Consider the following 17505-nt stretch of genomic DNA (forward strand, 5'->3'; position numbering starts at 1 on the left):
TTATTCATAATACTTTTTGGGCTTAATTCTTCTCCCTTGCCATAAACCTATTACTTCCTACCAAATGATCACATCCTGAAATGGAATCCTGTCTAACAAAGAAGAAATATGCCAAGCTCCTCAAAGAGGGGATAAAAAAAAAAAGTTGGGTTCTACATGTTTTGGCCTATAGCCTCCCAAATCCTTTCAAATCGCTCTTACTGATGGGTATTTGTATCTGAAACCTTTGGAGGGATAACAAGTTTCAAAACTCTTGGCCTAAAATAATGGTTTGAAATAAACAGCACAATTCCTGGATTTTGGTTTTGGTTCAAGGGATAGGAAACATTTTTTTGTCAGTGATGAAAATGGGTTAGAAGGCAGTTACCACTTTTCTGAAGTTAGGGAACCATCTCACTAAGTCATAACAGACAGAAAATGGTCCTTATATGGATATCTTTTTACTGATAAAACACTCTTATTATTGTTACAATAAAAAAGAAAAAGAAATTGTTGCAATTAAACATAGTTGTGAATAGTGGCCGCAGGAAGTATTTTGCTTTGAGAACTCTGAAAAATGATTGTTGCTCTATTTGAGAATAATAATGACCAGCACGTAATAATGAAACTGTTCCATAGAATGGAAATATAATGTCGGAGATGTAATGTTTGAGCTACGTTGACAATTATTATGAATGTAGTGGGCAAAACATGAACCCTTCCATTAATGCAGATCTTCATGACCAGCAGTCACATCCTTCTTGCTATCACCGTGAACAGTTTAGCTGTAGCTACACCATTGTTCCTCACCCTGCAATATATTTGGAGCTGAAATTTGGCAAAAGTCAATCTAAACAAGTCCATAGTCTCTCCGAAGGTTTTCTCAGTACTAAGACTCAGCTGTGCTGTTGTAAACAAAAATGCTGCAGTTAGAGTGGGATCTCCTGTAAAAGAAGGCAGAATCTGACTGGCTTCATGCATTGAGCTAATCCTTAGAATAATTTGTTTGGTTTTAGCATATCAACCAAATTAATTATGGTTTATTCAGTAAACTGCATTTTAAAAAATCAAGAGTTTTCTGTCCCTTTTTGAATGAATGCTCCATTTCTGTTGGGGTATCAGTAAATGTGGAATCTCCCCTCTCTTTTAGATGGATTCCTTTCTAGTTAACATTGATATAAACTCAGAAGTCAATTCCATTCAATTTAGTGAGATTTACTCCCAAGAAAGGATTGTTGCTACAGTCAAGGTTCTGTAACTTGTTCTCTTCCACAAGTAAAAGTTGTTGTCCATATGGTATTATAGGAAAACAAATATCAGGAGGGTCAGTTGGCTTGGTAGTCTGGATCCTTTAATGTTCCAGAAATGTGTTTTTGGTTTGCCATGTGTTCCCAATATTTTTTAATAACCTTTTCTATGCTTGATATTGTATTTAGTATATACAGTTAAAAAAAGCAGATTGGACTATTTCAAAGTCACATTCATCTGTGGCTTGGCAAATAGCATAGTTTTTAAGCATGAAGTCAAGGTTATAAAAAGATTTTGTACAATACCTTTTCATAATATGTTTTCCTATTGTTTTCTACCATTTTGGAAGAATATGGCAAAATATATTCCAGATTAGACTGGAGCATTCCTAATAAAAGATAAAAGCAGATTGGACTATTTCAAAGTCACATTCATCTGTGGCTTGGCAAATAGCATAGTTTTTTAAAGATAAAAAAATAAGGTAAAAAACATGATCCAGGGTTTCTTGAGAATTGTGTTCCCTTTGAAGATCTTGAGAAATGTGTTCCCTTCTCTATCAGTAGGGGAAAAAAGTGGGGAAAAAAGCATGATTAAAAATATGAAGGAACAGGAGTAAGGTTTTTGGACAACAGAAAGTCAATCATTATTATACTGAATGCTTTTAATTTCCATGTTCCAACATATTTTAAGGTCATACATTACATTAATATATATATATATAGAGAGAGAGAGAGAGAGAGAGCGCATACATAGCTTTTTTAGTTTGGTATCTGCCAAATTAGTGAAATAAATAGGGTTGGATTCATAGTTATTCATATAGCGGCTGGCTAGCGTAGCGATTAGAACACCACCTTTGATGCAGGAGACCGGGGTTCAAATCCCGGCTGGTACCTACCTTACCAGTAGGGGTCCTTGGGCAAAGACCCCCTAACGCTTCACCTGCCCACCTCAAAATATGAGAGTGACACGAACTAAGAGAGTCATGCTGGCTTGGACGTCGCCCGGATTAACAAGGTCCGCATCAGATGTTGGGGAACCAGGACAATCTGATATTAAGTGGGCTACTAGAACAAACCATACATGGATGAGACAAGAGAACTTGGAATTGATGGAATGCTACTACGACAGCAGACCTAATGAGAGGGGATATATGAAATGTATGAGGGAGCTATGGATTGACAGAAGGCCTACATCCACACTAACTGAGAAACAACTAGTTACCCAGCACTTCAACATAGTGAAGAGGAAGCTGCTCTCACAACTTGAGATAGACCAACTCCACATTACAACCCGGACTCAAGCAGACCTAGAAGAACAAGCAGATGTGCAGCCAACACCTGAAGCTGGAATGTCACTGCCACCCCTTCCATTACAGAGCACAGCAGCTGATATGAGGTGTAACATCATAGGTAAACTAGCTACAGTCAACCCCCGAGTCCGATTACCAAGGCTCAGTGGAGAAGTATCATCAGATAGTATGCTAGAAGATGCCAGCAGAGCCCTCCAGACAATCCCTACTTCCACCATAACTGAAACCAATGAATTGGTATATGCTACAACCACTGTAATCCTGGAAATGCTTGGCTACAGATGAACCAACTGCTAGCAGCAGGCTCCCATCCAGACTGGCTAACACAAGGAAGGACAGTGGTGATCATGAAAGACCCTCACAAAGGAACAGCACCATCCAACTACCGGCCAATAACCTGCCTCACCACAACATGGAAAGTTCTATCAGGCGTCCTAGCTGCCAAGCTACAAGACCATATGGGCCAGTACATGAGCACAGCTCAGAAGGGCATTGGGAACAACACCAGAGGCTCAAAACACCAGTTACCCATAGATAGGGTCTACTCAAGGTCTAGGCAGACCAATCTGAGCACAGCCTGGATTGACTACAGGAAAGCGTACGACTCAATGCCACACACACGGATCTGTGAATGCCTGGCACTATACAAAGTCAACAGGACACTAAGGACCTTTCTCAAGAACTCAGTGGGACTGTGGAAGACAACATGGGAAGTGAACTCAAGACAGCTTGCACAAGTGGCCATCAAGTGCGGCATATACCAAGGTGATGCACTGTCCCCACTGCTGTTCTGCATAGGCTTAAACCCCCCCAGCCAGATAATCACAAGATCTGGATATGGGTACACGTTCAAGAGTGGAATCACCATCAGCCACCTCCTCTACATGGATGACATCAAGCTGTATGCTAAGAGTGAACGAGACATCGACTCACTGATCCACCTGACACGGAACTACAGCAAGGACATTGGGATGTCATTCGGACTGGAGAAGTGTGGCAGGATGGTAAAGAGAGGGAAGGCAGTTAAGACCGATGGAGTGGAACTACTGGTCGGCCACATAGCAGACATAGAGACCAGCTATAAATACCTTGGTGTCACACAGGAACCATGAGGAGGAGGCAAGGAAGACAGCAACATCCAAGTACCACCAAAGGATAAGACAGGTCCTGAAGAGCCAGCTCAGTGGGAAGAACAAGATCCATGCCATCAACATGTATGCCCTGCCAGTCATCAGATACCCTGCCTGTATAGTGAGCTGGCCAAAGGAAGACATGGAGGCTGCCGATGTGAAGACCCGGAAGCTCCTCACAATGTATGGAGGTTTCCACCCAAGTCCAACACCCAGAGACTGTACACCAGCTGCAAAGAGGGCGGGCTGGGTCTGATGAGTGTCAAAGCCACTGTTCTGGATGAAACCCGGAGTATCTTACATCAGTAAGATGGCACCCAAAGATGAGCTGCTGAGAGAATGCCTCAGGCAGCAGCAGACATGGGAGGAAGTTCAAGTGGAGGATGTGCCATGGCAAGACAAGCCCCTGCATGGGATGTACCATCGACAGATAGCTGAGGTGGCTAACATTGGGAAATCCTATCAGTGGCTGGAAAGGGCCGGACTAAAAGACAGCACTGAGGCACTGATCATAGCAGCACAAGAACAGGCACTAAGCACCAGATCCATAGAAGCAGGGGTCTACCACACTAGACAGGACCCAAGGTGCAGATTGTGCAAAGAGGGCTCAGAGACAATCCAACACATAGTGGCAGGATGTAAGATGCAGGCAGGAACAGCATACACTGAACGACACAACCAAGTAGCTGACATTGTGTATAGGAACATCTGCAGAACGTATGAGCTAGACCCCCCCAAGTCCAGATGGGAGATTCCACAGAAGGTTGTGGAGAATAACAGGGCTAAGATCCTGTGGGACCTCCAGATCCAGACGGACAGGCAGGTATTGGCCAATCAACCAGACATCGTGGTAGTAGACAAAGACCAGAAGACAGCAGTAGTGATAGATGTAGCAGTGCCAAGTGACACCAACATCAGGAAGAAGAAGCATGAGAAGCTGGAGAAGTACCAGGGCCTGAAGGAGGAAATAGAGAGGATGTGGAAAGTAAAGGCCAAAGTGGTCCCAGTGGTAGTAGGAGCACTCGGGGCCGTGACTCCTAAGCTGGGAGAGTGGCTCCAACAGATCCCAGGAACAACCTCAGAGCTCTCTGTGCAGAAGAGTGCAGTGCTAGGAACAGCTAAGATACTGCGCAGAACCCTCAAACTCCCAGGCCTCTGGTAGAGGACCCGAGATTGAGGAAGACACGTACCACCCGTAGGGGTGAGAGGGGAATAGCATACATAGCTTTTTTAGTTTGGTATCTGCCAAATTAGTGAAATAAATAGGGTTGGATTCATAGTTGTTGTAAGAATTGTTTGCTTTTATGGAGTTCTTATTGTCTGTTAACATAGATTCATGTTTAATGATGAAGCAGTTTTATAAATGCTACATCACACTGTAGTGATGGTATTTGTAATAGAGATTTTTCAGTTAACTGGAGTTATGATTTCTACTGATTCATAATCACACCCCCATTAAAAGGTCTTTTGTGTGGTTTTAGGAAATATAATGGGCACACTGGGATCCTGAATAATGATGATGATAATACTTAGCACTGTAATAATATTTAGGGATTCTTTTATTTCAGTACTATTCTAACATGTATCTTTTGTGCCGTTATTAATGACTAGTAGGCAAGGATTTTGAACTAGTAATGCTGCTCTTTATAAATCAGTATTACATTATAGCAAATTTGCATCCTTCCTTTCAATCTTTATATTTTTGGCTTTTTATTTTTGCAGGGTCATCTTGTATCTGTGGAAGCTTCAGAATGTAGACTTTCACCAATACTGCGCTCCCTTCCAACTAGAGAGAATCATCTCCAGGCTTTGAGAGAAACCGATGAATTTGATGTTCTTATCATAGGTGGAGGTGCCACAGGAAGTGGTTGTGCCTTAGATGCTGTTACAAGAGGTAAGTGATTCATGGAAAAATAGAAGTCACTTGTATGATATCTGGATATTCATATGTCCCAGAGTTATGAATATGTTAACAAAAAGTAAAATTCATTGCTTTTTCTTTTTCTCTTTTCTACTTTTCTTTTTACTTTATTTTTCATATGTATGGTAGTTGGTTTGTATTATTTAGTCTTTTTACATAGATTGTTGTTTGAATCATTTAAATTATATTTACAGGTTTTGGGAGGTTTTATTCATAGTACAGTGTTTAAAAAAGATTAACAGAGTTGGGATTTAATAGTTGCAGTTCTTTTATTGCATAATGCTACAAGAAGTCTTCTCATATTCTATCTCTTTCACACACATACCTTTGTCATTCAATCCAATATAACGCCTGTGACTGGCCTAAGGCATTTTAAAATGCTGTCTTGGATCGTGGTAGAGATAAGTTACTAATATCACAGTTCTCAGTTCTGAAAACTTAAGAGGCTCATGCCTTTTGATACTCCAGAAGCATAGTTTCTAAGCATGGAGAATTCAACAAAGTGCCTTTTGTTTAAAAGATGAAATGAATACAATTTGAGCATTTGAGATTATCTCTTTGACTTTCTAAGCTTTCTTCTATTCCGTTTATTTTTAATGTCACTGTCCAATATATCTATCTCATCTAAGCTGTGTGTGGTGCCTGCACTTTATGTTATGACCTATTTTGGGGCTGTTCCTTACTAAGCCTGTTTGCATTAAGTCCTAAAGAACTTCTGTCTTCCTAGTAGTGAATTGTCTGTTTGTAATTCCCATAATTCCTAACCAGCCAAAACTTATGTATAAAGGTAAGGATGACATTTCCCATGTTACAATAAAAAATGTTAATGCCGTAATAAATTATTTTCTCCTCCTCTGGTCATTTATTGATAAGGATAACTAGGCCTTGTTGAAAGGGCAAATGAGAAAGAGGAGGAAAGTCATTTCTGAATGAGAAAAATTAAATCAGGCATTGACTTTAGATCATGGGATCTAATTCTGCTTTACTGAAACCTCAAGATTTATCGGCTGATACAAATATTATGTATGGTGTATACAGAATCCCAAGTCCAGAGATTTATTTTGAGTATCAAATGTGAGGCACAGTTACCTCTTTTTTTTTTTAATTAATGGAATCATATGTTTCACTAACCCAAGATGTAGGGTATTTGAGTTTGTTTGGTGTCTTGTGGAAACATCAGTTGTGATGTATTCAGTAAAGCATAGTTGAGCAAAACATAGCTTGGTGTGATGTGCAAACCCTTTTAAAAATTTCTGTTGTAAAATGAGAAAGGCAAATCTTCCTGAACTATTTCTGATTTTTACCAGTAGATTTTAGTCTACCTTTCTGCCTACTCCAACTCTGGATTATAATGGCTTATTTTAATTAGCTAGTAATCAAGTGTGTTTTTGGCCATGTGAAAAGTGTTGACACGAAGATTTGGAGAATAAAGTACAAACTATTATATTTTTAATTTCAAGTTTCATAATACATCCTATTTTTGCATACATAGTCTTTTTGTTAATAAAGTTAACAAAAGGCCTGGCTTCAACATTGCTTTTGGTTTTCCTTCACTCCTATTTAAGTTTTTAATTTGTTTCAAGTTCTGTATTTCCAATTCTGCTGAAGGGTTATCTGTGATAGCCACCAGTTTGAAATTATAGTGTATATCCCAAAATATGAGACCTAACGATTCTTGGTATTTTGTTTTATATCATTTCAGTTGCATTATTTCTGATCAGATTTTGGTAGATTTCAGAAAGAGGTCAAGTTTGGAAGTAGCTGTAATGAGAGTCTTATATGTAGTTAAGATACATTCTCTGGCAACTTCCTCTTACTTGTTTTTCCTATCCTGTATTTTGTTGCAGCTATGTGATGTTGGTATCACAATCAAATACAGCTTTTAAGTGTTTAGGATTGGCATATTGGATGATACAGCTATATAGGAAAACTAATGTTGAAGCCAATTTCTATTTATCGTTTTCTTAGTACATTTGTTGATTTGTATCAGTAGCTTTCTGAAGTGTGAAATAATCATAGGCATTTGGTTAATGAATTGTATATTGTTGCTCTTCATTCACGGGATTTGCTCTCATATTAAGTTTGATGCTTCACTTAGCAAATTCTGCTTTCTTTGTCTTTGATACGTTCTTGCCAAATTATTCCTGATTGTATCCATTAATCTTCAGTCACATTTGACAAAAATAAATTGCTATGATCTTCTAAAGTTACCAGGAATAATTAGTTTTTTTTTTTTTAAGGACATGAAAGTTTAGGGAGACCAAGAGAGGCTAATGTGGCCGTTTATACTATAATAAAGCACAGCAGAATCTTTAAGGTAATGAAGGCTAAAGGAGAGCGGAGAGATTTGATGGTCTGCACTTCCTCCTTGGATATGTAAAATCATGTTACTCACTCTTCCACACCCTCTGTGAGAATCTTGCTGTACTTGCTTTCATTCCTCCTCTTTTCTCCCTTGTGTGTTTTTGTTTGAGTGATTGCCACATGGAAAGTACATTGAGAGCCGTTGTGACACTAGCATGCTACTTTGTTAAGTTCTGAAAATAGCAGTCTAACATAGTGCATATTAGTTATGATTTCCCCCTTCCACTTAAAAGGGATTTCATTTCAGTTCCGTAGATGCTTATTTTATCTGAATTCATTTTGTGTATGAGTATATTTTACAAAACAGAGAAGGAATGGTGTACTGTGGTATGCCTATAGCTGATCAGCATCTCCTGATAATTCAGTTATTTCACAGTGCAGTAGATACGTATAAATGTAACATAGAAAATACTTGAGTTTAGTTATTACTATTAGTTCTTTTCTTACATTTATACTGTTTTATGTTCCAAATATGCCCAGTGGCTACACTGAACCTGGCAGCAGACAACTATTAAAGAAAATCAGAACTTGTTTCCTGGATTTTGATCCAATCAGCCTCTTGCAAATTTTGTCTCAGTTTGTTACCATGCCCTCTACGGATTTGCTAAGATAAATAATGAAGGATACGCTCTCTGAAAATGGTCATTTCAGTTTTAGACTACATATGGAAAGAAATACAAAGTTTGCTAAGTTACACACAAATTGCCACAGCTGGCCAAGTAACCCTTTTTCTCTGCACATACAAGATATACCTGTATCAAAGGGTTACTTGGCCAGCTGTGGCAATTTGTGTGTAACTTAGCAAACCTTGTATTGTAAATTATTCCACATGTGCACGTAGTTATTTAGCAAACTTTGAGGATTGTATCATTGTATTGCAAATCACTTTCACCTTTTGAGCCTTTATTTACATTCCTGCTTGGAACAATTAAGATAAAGAGAACAGCATGAACTTCTAATCTAATACCTGCTTGGGGGTTGGGAGTGAGCGGCTTCATGCTAGAAATAATATTTAACATAAAAATAATCTTAGCAAAGGATCAATTGTCTGAGTTCCCAAATTATTGACCAGATGTGTCATCAGACCATCCCCAGTTTGTTGTCTGCTTGGGGTCCTGTCTTACTTAAAAATAAACCTGGCCATGGGTCAACTGTCTGAAGTTGAGACCAAGTCACTGATACATTACTAAGCCATCTCCAGGTGTTAACTTTTATACTCTCTGTTCCTTAAGAAAAGTATAGAAAGGCAGGAAAAGCCCCCTAACACTTTGAACTTCAGCATAGACCTAAAGACCTGAGAGGTGGTCAATCTCCTGCCATTTCTTTGGGGTTTCTGCTAAGCTAAAGGATGTATATTATATAGTGGTATATCTTTTTCTCTGTAACTCTCTTAGTATTTATTCAGTAACATTCTTTTTAGCATTTCGCCCTAGTTTGAACCTAACTGTCTCTGAATCCTAAAGAACCTATTGGCTCCCAACTGGCCACCGGATGGCAACATACTCCCCCTGTTCAGGATTCAGGTATATAGCAACAGTGATGGTAATGACCACAGCTACGGCCATTCTCTAATTACTGTTCCCAGATTTCTTGCCTGAAAAGTATGATTGGAATTCTAGGACATTTATGACATTTCTGACTCGGTGTGAGTTATATGTCTCCTTATGACTGGATTTTCCACAGATGGCTTCTGGATGGAATTCATAATTAGCCTTTTGACTTGAAGAATTACAAAATGGGTAACTCCTTTTCTGCAGCAGAGTAGCCTAGACATAGGTAATTATACTAACTTCATAGCAAGTTGACAGCTGTCTTTGATATTCCTACCAAATGGGTGATTGAGAATCTGTACTTGCCACAACATAAATGTTAAGTGTGTATGTATGTGGTTGACCTTCAGTTGTTAGGTCAGGATGTGGGCTGGAATAAATTAACCTTAGTCAACTAATTTAAATATGGGACAAGCTATTTGGCAGGACATTTCTGAAATTTTGGAAGCGTTAATCCAGGTCTGCTTCCAAAATTTCAAAGTTTCAAGGAAATGTGTCAGAGTGTAGCAGAAGGGAGAAATGCTACTAATATCTTTTATTCCCTCTTCCTCCAATTTATGCATTCTCATTAGTTTTTGGAGGTTGCACTCATGCAGTTGGGTGATAGCAGAGCTTCTCTACTGGCTGAAGAAAAACAGTGCTGATGTATACATTTTTTATACTGCAGAAGATCAACAGGCTTTTCTCTTACTCAGACATTAGGTTCACAACTCCTTGTCTGCCATTCAAATCCCTCATGCTCCTTTTTTATTCAAACAGATGCACCATATTTTTGTTTTTTTTAAATTTTAATTAAAGACTTTTTTAATAAAGTAAAAATCATAAAAGAAAATAAAGATAATAAAAAATAGTAAATAGTAAAAGAAGAAAAGGAAAAGAAAGATTGCACCAGATTTTTGTTGAGAACAATCCTTTTATGGGTAGCTTCTGATTTAGGACTAAACTTGCTTTATTTGTGATGTTTATTCCAGACAGCTGAAAGTGACTATGGTGTTTTTAATTTTTGACGCTGACACCATCTCCTAGAACAAGAATCATACCCATCAAGTCCAAACTGACCACAAGAATCTGGAACACCTATAGATGTCTCACAAGTTCATTCAGTGCCAGTTTAAAGGATCACAATTATTTTAACTTTGATATCTGCTATGTCCCTAGTTTGCAGAACAAATAGGCTAATGTTCTATCATACAAGCCTGAATATGTTGTTACCTATGATCCACCTCCACCCTGTGACTTGACAACTTTGCTCCCCCACCTGTGCTGCTCTCAGTCTGGAATTCTGGCAATTGGAAGGGAGAGTCCTTCCCTAAGTTAGCAAATTCACACATAGCAGAAGTAGGACCATATATATATATAGATATAGACAGATGACCTTCATGGAGCTCCCAGTTCCTCCTCCCCTTTTCATGGGAGTGGGAAGAACTGTACCATAATGGGTCGTTGTATGTTCCTGCAGGATGATTCGTGCAGTGGTGCTATTTAATTTGGCCAGCTGGACATTTTGGAGTATTTAAGCCTGCTGAATTTTCTTGGCCTTATATTCAAGCATATGTCAAGGTCTGTGTTTTCTTCTTGCTGAACCTGTTGCCATGCCAAACCTCTAACGACCAAGTCAACTGGTCTGTTGCATCCCATCCCCACAGGGGCCTTGGAATACAGTTACCTTGGACTTTAGTACTGATGTGCCACCTGCCAAGATCCTGGGTGCCATCCTGGTTGTGTGTATCAATCTTTTTTCTAAGGTAGTGTTGGAGAAATATCCCTTGTGAAACAACCAATAAGTTGGAGACAGTTAACAAAGATAACATTATTCAATTAAAAAAGAATGATGGTTGTTGGTCAATTTTTTTCCCCTTTTTCCTTTCAAAAAAAGAAAAAAGGCACTTGGGTAGAAACAAGAGCAGAATATATATGCTTCCAGTATACATATTCATTTAATTTTCCTGTAATTAAAAAACAATAGCCAATCAAGGTTACATCATATACCCATTTGTTCTTTGAGAAGATTTCTCACATCTGCAGAGTGCATAATTTTTTTTTAGCTTGAGAGCAAGTAAGAACTGGTTTGGACCAGCTAGAAACTAAGGTGGTTGTGTAAACTCACTACACTTAGCTAGAGTTTACTTGAGAATATTTTATGAAGTTGTCTCCTGCTACTGTGTGCATATTTTGCTTTCTTCATAGTTTTTCCTTTATTCAAGCTCTTTCCACAAAAGCTTACTTTATCCCTTTTTATGGTATTCCATTCATTCCTGAGACATCTCATCTGTTTATTCATCATGTTTTCTAGCACTGAGGCATGCTCAACCATCTTATTTCAGATAGAGGTACCCAGTTCATGGCCCATTTCTGCAAAGCTCTTTTTCAATTCTTGGATGGTAACTTTTTCTCCATCATCTACAATCTGATGGGGAAACAAAGAATTCTGACCCACCTTGGAACAATATGTTCATTGCTGGGTAAACTACCAGGAAGATAACTGGCCTGAATTTTTGCATGTGACTGAACTCACCTATACTAATTCACTTCATTCCTCTGTTTGAATGCCATCATTTCAGGCCTTGAATTACTTCTTAATGAGCCTTTTGAGAACTGGCCTGGGAGTTGTCTGGTAGTAGTCTATGTTAAAGATTGAGATACCTGATTTGTCTAAAATCCAGATTTAGGTAATACACTTACTGGATCTTTGAAATGTTGCAAAAGACTATACAAACTTTCAGGTTCTCCAGAACTGTTAATTAGGCAAGATGTAACAGTAGAAAGAACTGAAAAAAAAGTCTGAAAATTAGGTCACTTGTTTCAGCAATGAGGTCTGCAGTTCAAAGTCAATCTCAAGGTGGTGATTGTGCATGTGAATGCATTAGTTAGAGGTAGATGTTATCAGTATCACATTACAATTTTCATTCAGGAGAAAAGATTAATTAGTTGCAGTCCCCTGAAAGCCAATGAACCCTCCATCTGTCTCCTGTTCAGGTTTTTGTAATATCATGCCTGATTAAAAGTTCTGAAGAACCTGAAAGCTTGCACTCTCCTCTGAGTTGGTTGGTCCTAATAAAGGTATTACCTAATAATTGATTTTTTAAATTATTTTCTATGGACTGATATGGATATGATTACTTTTCATATTTTGTTCTTCTGCTGAAAAAGGCATATCCAAATTTTAAAAGCCCATAATAACACTAATTGATTATGATTTAATTACAGCTATACCTAGTTCTCATGTGTAGCAATTTTAAGAGTTGGATCATGTCTGTGACTGAACTCTCCTTCTGTCCTGCACTAGCTTAATTTCATTTAGCATCGCTCATCTAAAATGTTTACTTGACCTTGTATATTAAGGAAATGGGAAAGGTTTTATATACTCTCAAATTCCTTCTTTGGTCATTTTCATATTTTTATGTCTTACAGTCAAAATATTTCCCTGAAATAGCTGGGGACTGCACTATTCACTGCCAAAGAGATGGTACTATGCACTTGGAATACAAATTTATCTATATTCAGAGTAATTTTTTCTTGTGATTGTCTCTACCCTAGAGAAGGGTCTTTAATGAATTACATACAAATTGTGTAACATAAGAAGTTAATTTGGTCTTCTGGTTATACAGGCCTCAGCACAGCCCTTGTAGAAAGGGATGATTTCGCATCAGGGACTAGCAGCAGAAGTACTAAACTGATCCATGGTGGAGTGAGATACCTACAGAAGGCCATCATGAACTTGGATTTTGAGCAGGTAATTGGTTATGGTGGCTAGTGTAAACCAAAATAATATGTTGCTTGAGCTAATTAAATTAGTTCTCACATTTATGATTTTTCACACACTATTGGTTTTGAATGCATTATTTGACTGTTTGTGGTAAACCTTGAACAGACTGTTATATATGCAGAAAATGCATACATAGGAAAAAACATGCACAAGTAATTAAAATTATGGATTTTTTTAATGTTAGCATTTGCTCGAGTAACTGAAATACAATGTGCACATTTTAATAAACTTATACTTTAATAGCACTTCATTTTTATTTATTAAATTTGGATTCCAGTTTTTATTATTAGAAAAAATCCTAAGCCAGGATACAGGTACAGTTTATAATATCTTGAAAACAACTGCAGTAGCAACATATCTTTATATTATCTGTAAAAGTATTTGCATCCTTTTCAAGCAGTGGGTGCCATTGTGCAAACTTCTGTGATGGTACAACTGCCAAAAATATGAAAATGCCTGAAATCTTGGAAGATCATCAAATCTGACAAAACCTCAGCATTTGCAGCCCCAAGATTCTCTATCTCAAAAAGGGTTGATGATCTTGTGACAATTTTTAATGCTTTTCTTGAAAAAAAAAATTGGGTTCCATCGGCACTGTTTAGTGTTCTGAGCACTGTTTCTTAATCCTTGATTTATAGTAAACATCAGTTTCCTTTCCCTCTTCTTACCTACTCACCAAACCAGCCATTTCATAGTGCATTTCCTCATATTAAGACTAAATTCTGCATGCAGAACATTTTTGATATGAATAATTATTTCCTTATATTGGTTCTACAGTCATTCTATACCATTATACCATTTTGATTCTACAGTCATTCTATCCAAGGTGGCACATTGATTTTTATTGAATATGGAGATCACCACTGCTAGGGAAGGCAGAACATTTCTATAACTCTTTAGAGTTTTAAAAACAGAAACAGGGATGCCTTTGGGGCTTTCTCAGCAGTGGTTTATTTTTATAGAAGTATAGAGTTAGAAGGCATCGTTTAGGCCATTGAATCCAACCTCCCTGCTCAGTGCAGGAATTCAAATTAAAGCATCTCAGTTTAAAGCCTGCACACTTCCAGTGAAGAGGAGCTCACCACCTTTCCAGGTAATTGGTTTCACTATCAAACTGCTCTTATTATTAAGAAGGGTTTTTCTTTTCCCCTCTAATATTCAATTGGAATCTTCCTTCCTCTCATTTAAATCCATTCTTCTGTGTCCTGCATTCTGGGACAAGAGAGATTAAATCTGGACCTTCTTTTGAGTGACATGCTTTCATGTATTATATTCCTTCTCAGTTGTCTTTTCTCAAAGCTAACCATACCTAGCTCCTTTATCTTTCTTCGTAGCGCTTAGTTTCAAGTTCCCAAATCAACTTGTTCAAATTTCTTTGATTTGTTCTGAAAGTGTGATAGCCAGACCTGAAAATAGTATAGAAGCTGGGGCTTTACCAGTTTACTTCCCTTAATGTATTAATTATATTTATACTGATGGAACCCAAAATTTAATTTACTCTTTACAGCCATATCACAGTGATGACTCAGATTCATTTGCAATTAACTACTCTTCCAGACCTTTTTCACACACACTCTTTCCAAGTTAGTTGTACCTCATCCTGTAACTGTACTGTACATTGGATTTTTGTTTCCTTGAATAACTTTTTTAGTTGTTTTGGTTAAATTGTATTCTTCCATTTCTCCAACCTATCAAAATAGTTATGAATTTCATTTTTGTCTTAGGGTATTAGCTATGTCATCCAATCTTGATAAGCATTCTGTCCACCTCTTTATCCATGTCATTGACAAAATATTAAAGAGTAGAGGGCATAGGTTTAATCCTTGTGGCATCCCACTCAGTACCTGTGCCCAGTTTGATGAGGAACCATTAATCAGTGCTGACTGAGTACATCTTTTGAACAGCTGTGTTGCCTCTTAATTGTCATGCTCAAATAACTGCTTTTCTAATCAAAATGTCATTGGACATTTTGTCAGAAACTTTTCTGAAGTCAAGATATATTCTATCTACAGCATCCCACAGTTTATTAAGGGAGTTTTGCAGATCTGTACTCAATTATACTCAAGTTAGTCTGGTTTGTTCTTTCTAAATCCCTGCCGACTTCTAATAATTAAGGGTGCTTATAGATTGTCTTTATGATTTGCTCTTTAATCTTTTAAGATAACAATGCCAGAATGGCTGATTTGTAGTTTGCTGGATATTCCCTTTTTCCTTTCTTTAGAAAATTCTAAAGAAGAATTAAGAATTCTTTAGAGAAGAATTTGCTTTTTTGTAGTTATCTGGTATCATGAGTTCTGCAGGATTACTCAGATGACGCATAAAACTTTGGCCAGATGATCAGTTAGTTCCTTATGTATCCTAGGATGAAATTCATCTGGTCCTGGAGATTTAAACTCATTCAAAGACGTATTCCTCTGACCATGTTCCTATCAATTTCAAGCTTTGATTCTGCTTTCAAAATTTCTTGGTGGAGCACTTACTTTTGTTGGGGAAGACTTGCCCAAAATAGATGTTGAGAAACTCCACATTTTCTTCATTTCTTCAGCATTTTGCCATCTTTACTAAGCAGCTGGTGTACCAATTTCTTTTCCTTTTTTTCTTAGACATATCTAGAGAAGCCCTTACTGTTACTCTTGGACATATTTAAAGAGATCCTTTCTGTTATTTATTTTTTAATATCAGCTTATTTTAAAGTTTCACTTTCCTGACCCAAGCTATACAGTTCCAAGCACTTGTTTGCTCCCTTCTTTTCATTTCTTCTGTATGTCCTTTTTTTATTTCAGATCTTCAGCAAACTTTTTCTGCTGTCCTCCATTTTTCCACCTCACTGGATTTTTTGGAAATATGCTTTTAGTGTCTCCTATAGGAACTCCTGTACATCTTGAGCTCTTTTTCCATTACTTTCTTTTCTGTGGAATCCTACTGATGATTGCTCTGAATTTATCAAGATCCACTTTCTTGAAACAAGAACTCCAGCATTATATGGTCACTTTTCACCAATGTTCCTATACTACTACTACTACTACTACTACTACTACTATTGCCTCAGTTTCTCAATTGACTACTATTAAGTCAAGGATCATTGATCCTTTTGTACTTTTTCTACCCTCTGAAGGAGAAAGTTGTTAGCAAGACAAGTCAGGAATTTCCAGGAAAGATCATTCTTGCAAGAATTTGTCTCCCAGTTGATGCTGGGGTAATTGAAGCTTCCCATCACTGCAATTTCATGCCATTTGAAAGATTCCAGTTTGCTTTGGAAGACATTGTCAACATCTTCTCCTTGATTGGGCTGGTGATAGCAGACATCAACAGTGGTATTGTTTTCATGTTTTTATTTCTTCTTCCACTTATTTTAATGCAGTGCTCTTTAGAGCATTACCAAATTCCTTCATTTGGAGTTCATTTGGCACAGGAATGGATATTTTGAATCTAAGTACAATTCCTCCTCCCCTTCTGTTATTTTTGTTCCTTTGGAATACATGATATTCTTCACTTGCTATATCCAGTTATAGGAGTCATTTCACCAGATCTCTGTTATACCAATTAAATCATATTTTTCTTTTCATCTTACTTATTTTCATGCTCTGAGCTTTAGAATATAGTGGGTTGGAACTTTATTAGCCAATGTTCTTTCTGATGTTTCATTGAGTGGTTTAAGAATCTCCATTTCAGCAACATTTCTACTTTCTAGAATGGACAAAACTTCTAACGATTTTTTAATATTTTTAGGTATTAAATTTAAGACTTGAATTTAAGACTTACATTTGTAGCCATCAGTAAGCTGCTTGTGAGGGAATCCACAAAATAACAGCAGATGATTCTTTGGCAATACCACTGAGAGTCAGTTTCGTAAAAAAAATTTTTTTTACTTTTACTTTTTTTAGTATAGAATGGTGAAAGAAGCCCTCAATGAACGTGCCAACTTGCTTGAAATTGCACCTCATTTATCTGCTCCTCTACCTATAATGCTTCCAGTATACAAGTAAGTTCTTCAACATTTATTCTGTTTTATCTGCTTGGCAGGTTATTCTTACATTGTAACCTGTGTCACTGTATATGAATTAAAGTGCTTTTGCTCTGGGTTATTGTTTGTTTTGTTTTGTTTTGTTTTGTTTCATTTTTGCTAGTGCCAAGCCTAATTTTTTACTTTGCAAGAACAAAATATTGCCATTATTTTGCAGAAGTGTAATACGAAATATTTTGAACCATTTGTTTTAATTTGGTATGGCAAATACAAA

At 37.4% G+C, this 17505-nt stretch overlaps 1 protein-coding gene across 4 annotated transcripts in view; it reads left to right on the forward strand.

Moving 5' to 3' along the window:
* Positions 1–17505, forward strand: part of GPD2 (glycerol-3-phosphate dehydrogenase 2) — a 95991-nt gene that overhangs the window by 27480 nt on the left and 51006 nt on the right. For all 4 annotated transcript variants that reach the window (XR_015797242.1, XM_025163984.2, XM_007424033.4 and 1 more), the window contains exons 3-5: positions 5389–5560; positions 13110–13234; positions 17152–17249. Coding sequence is in view for 3 of the 4 variants with exons in the window: in XM_025163984.2 (XP_025019752.2) it covers positions 5389–5560; positions 13110–13234; positions 17152–17249 (395 nt within the window). In the remaining variant the exon portion in view is untranslated. The remainder of the gene's footprint in view (positions 1–5388; positions 5561–13109; positions 13235–17151; positions 17250–17505) is intronic.

The sequence above is a fragment of the Python bivittatus genome, unplaced genomic scaffold (genome assembly GCF_059951505.1).
Source record: "Python bivittatus isolate LINGU-HERP-01145 unplaced genomic scaffold, Pbiv_v1 ctg000480_np1212, whole genome shotgun sequence".
Taxonomy (NCBI): domain Eukaryota; kingdom Metazoa; phylum Chordata; class Lepidosauria; order Squamata; family Pythonidae; genus Python; species Python bivittatus.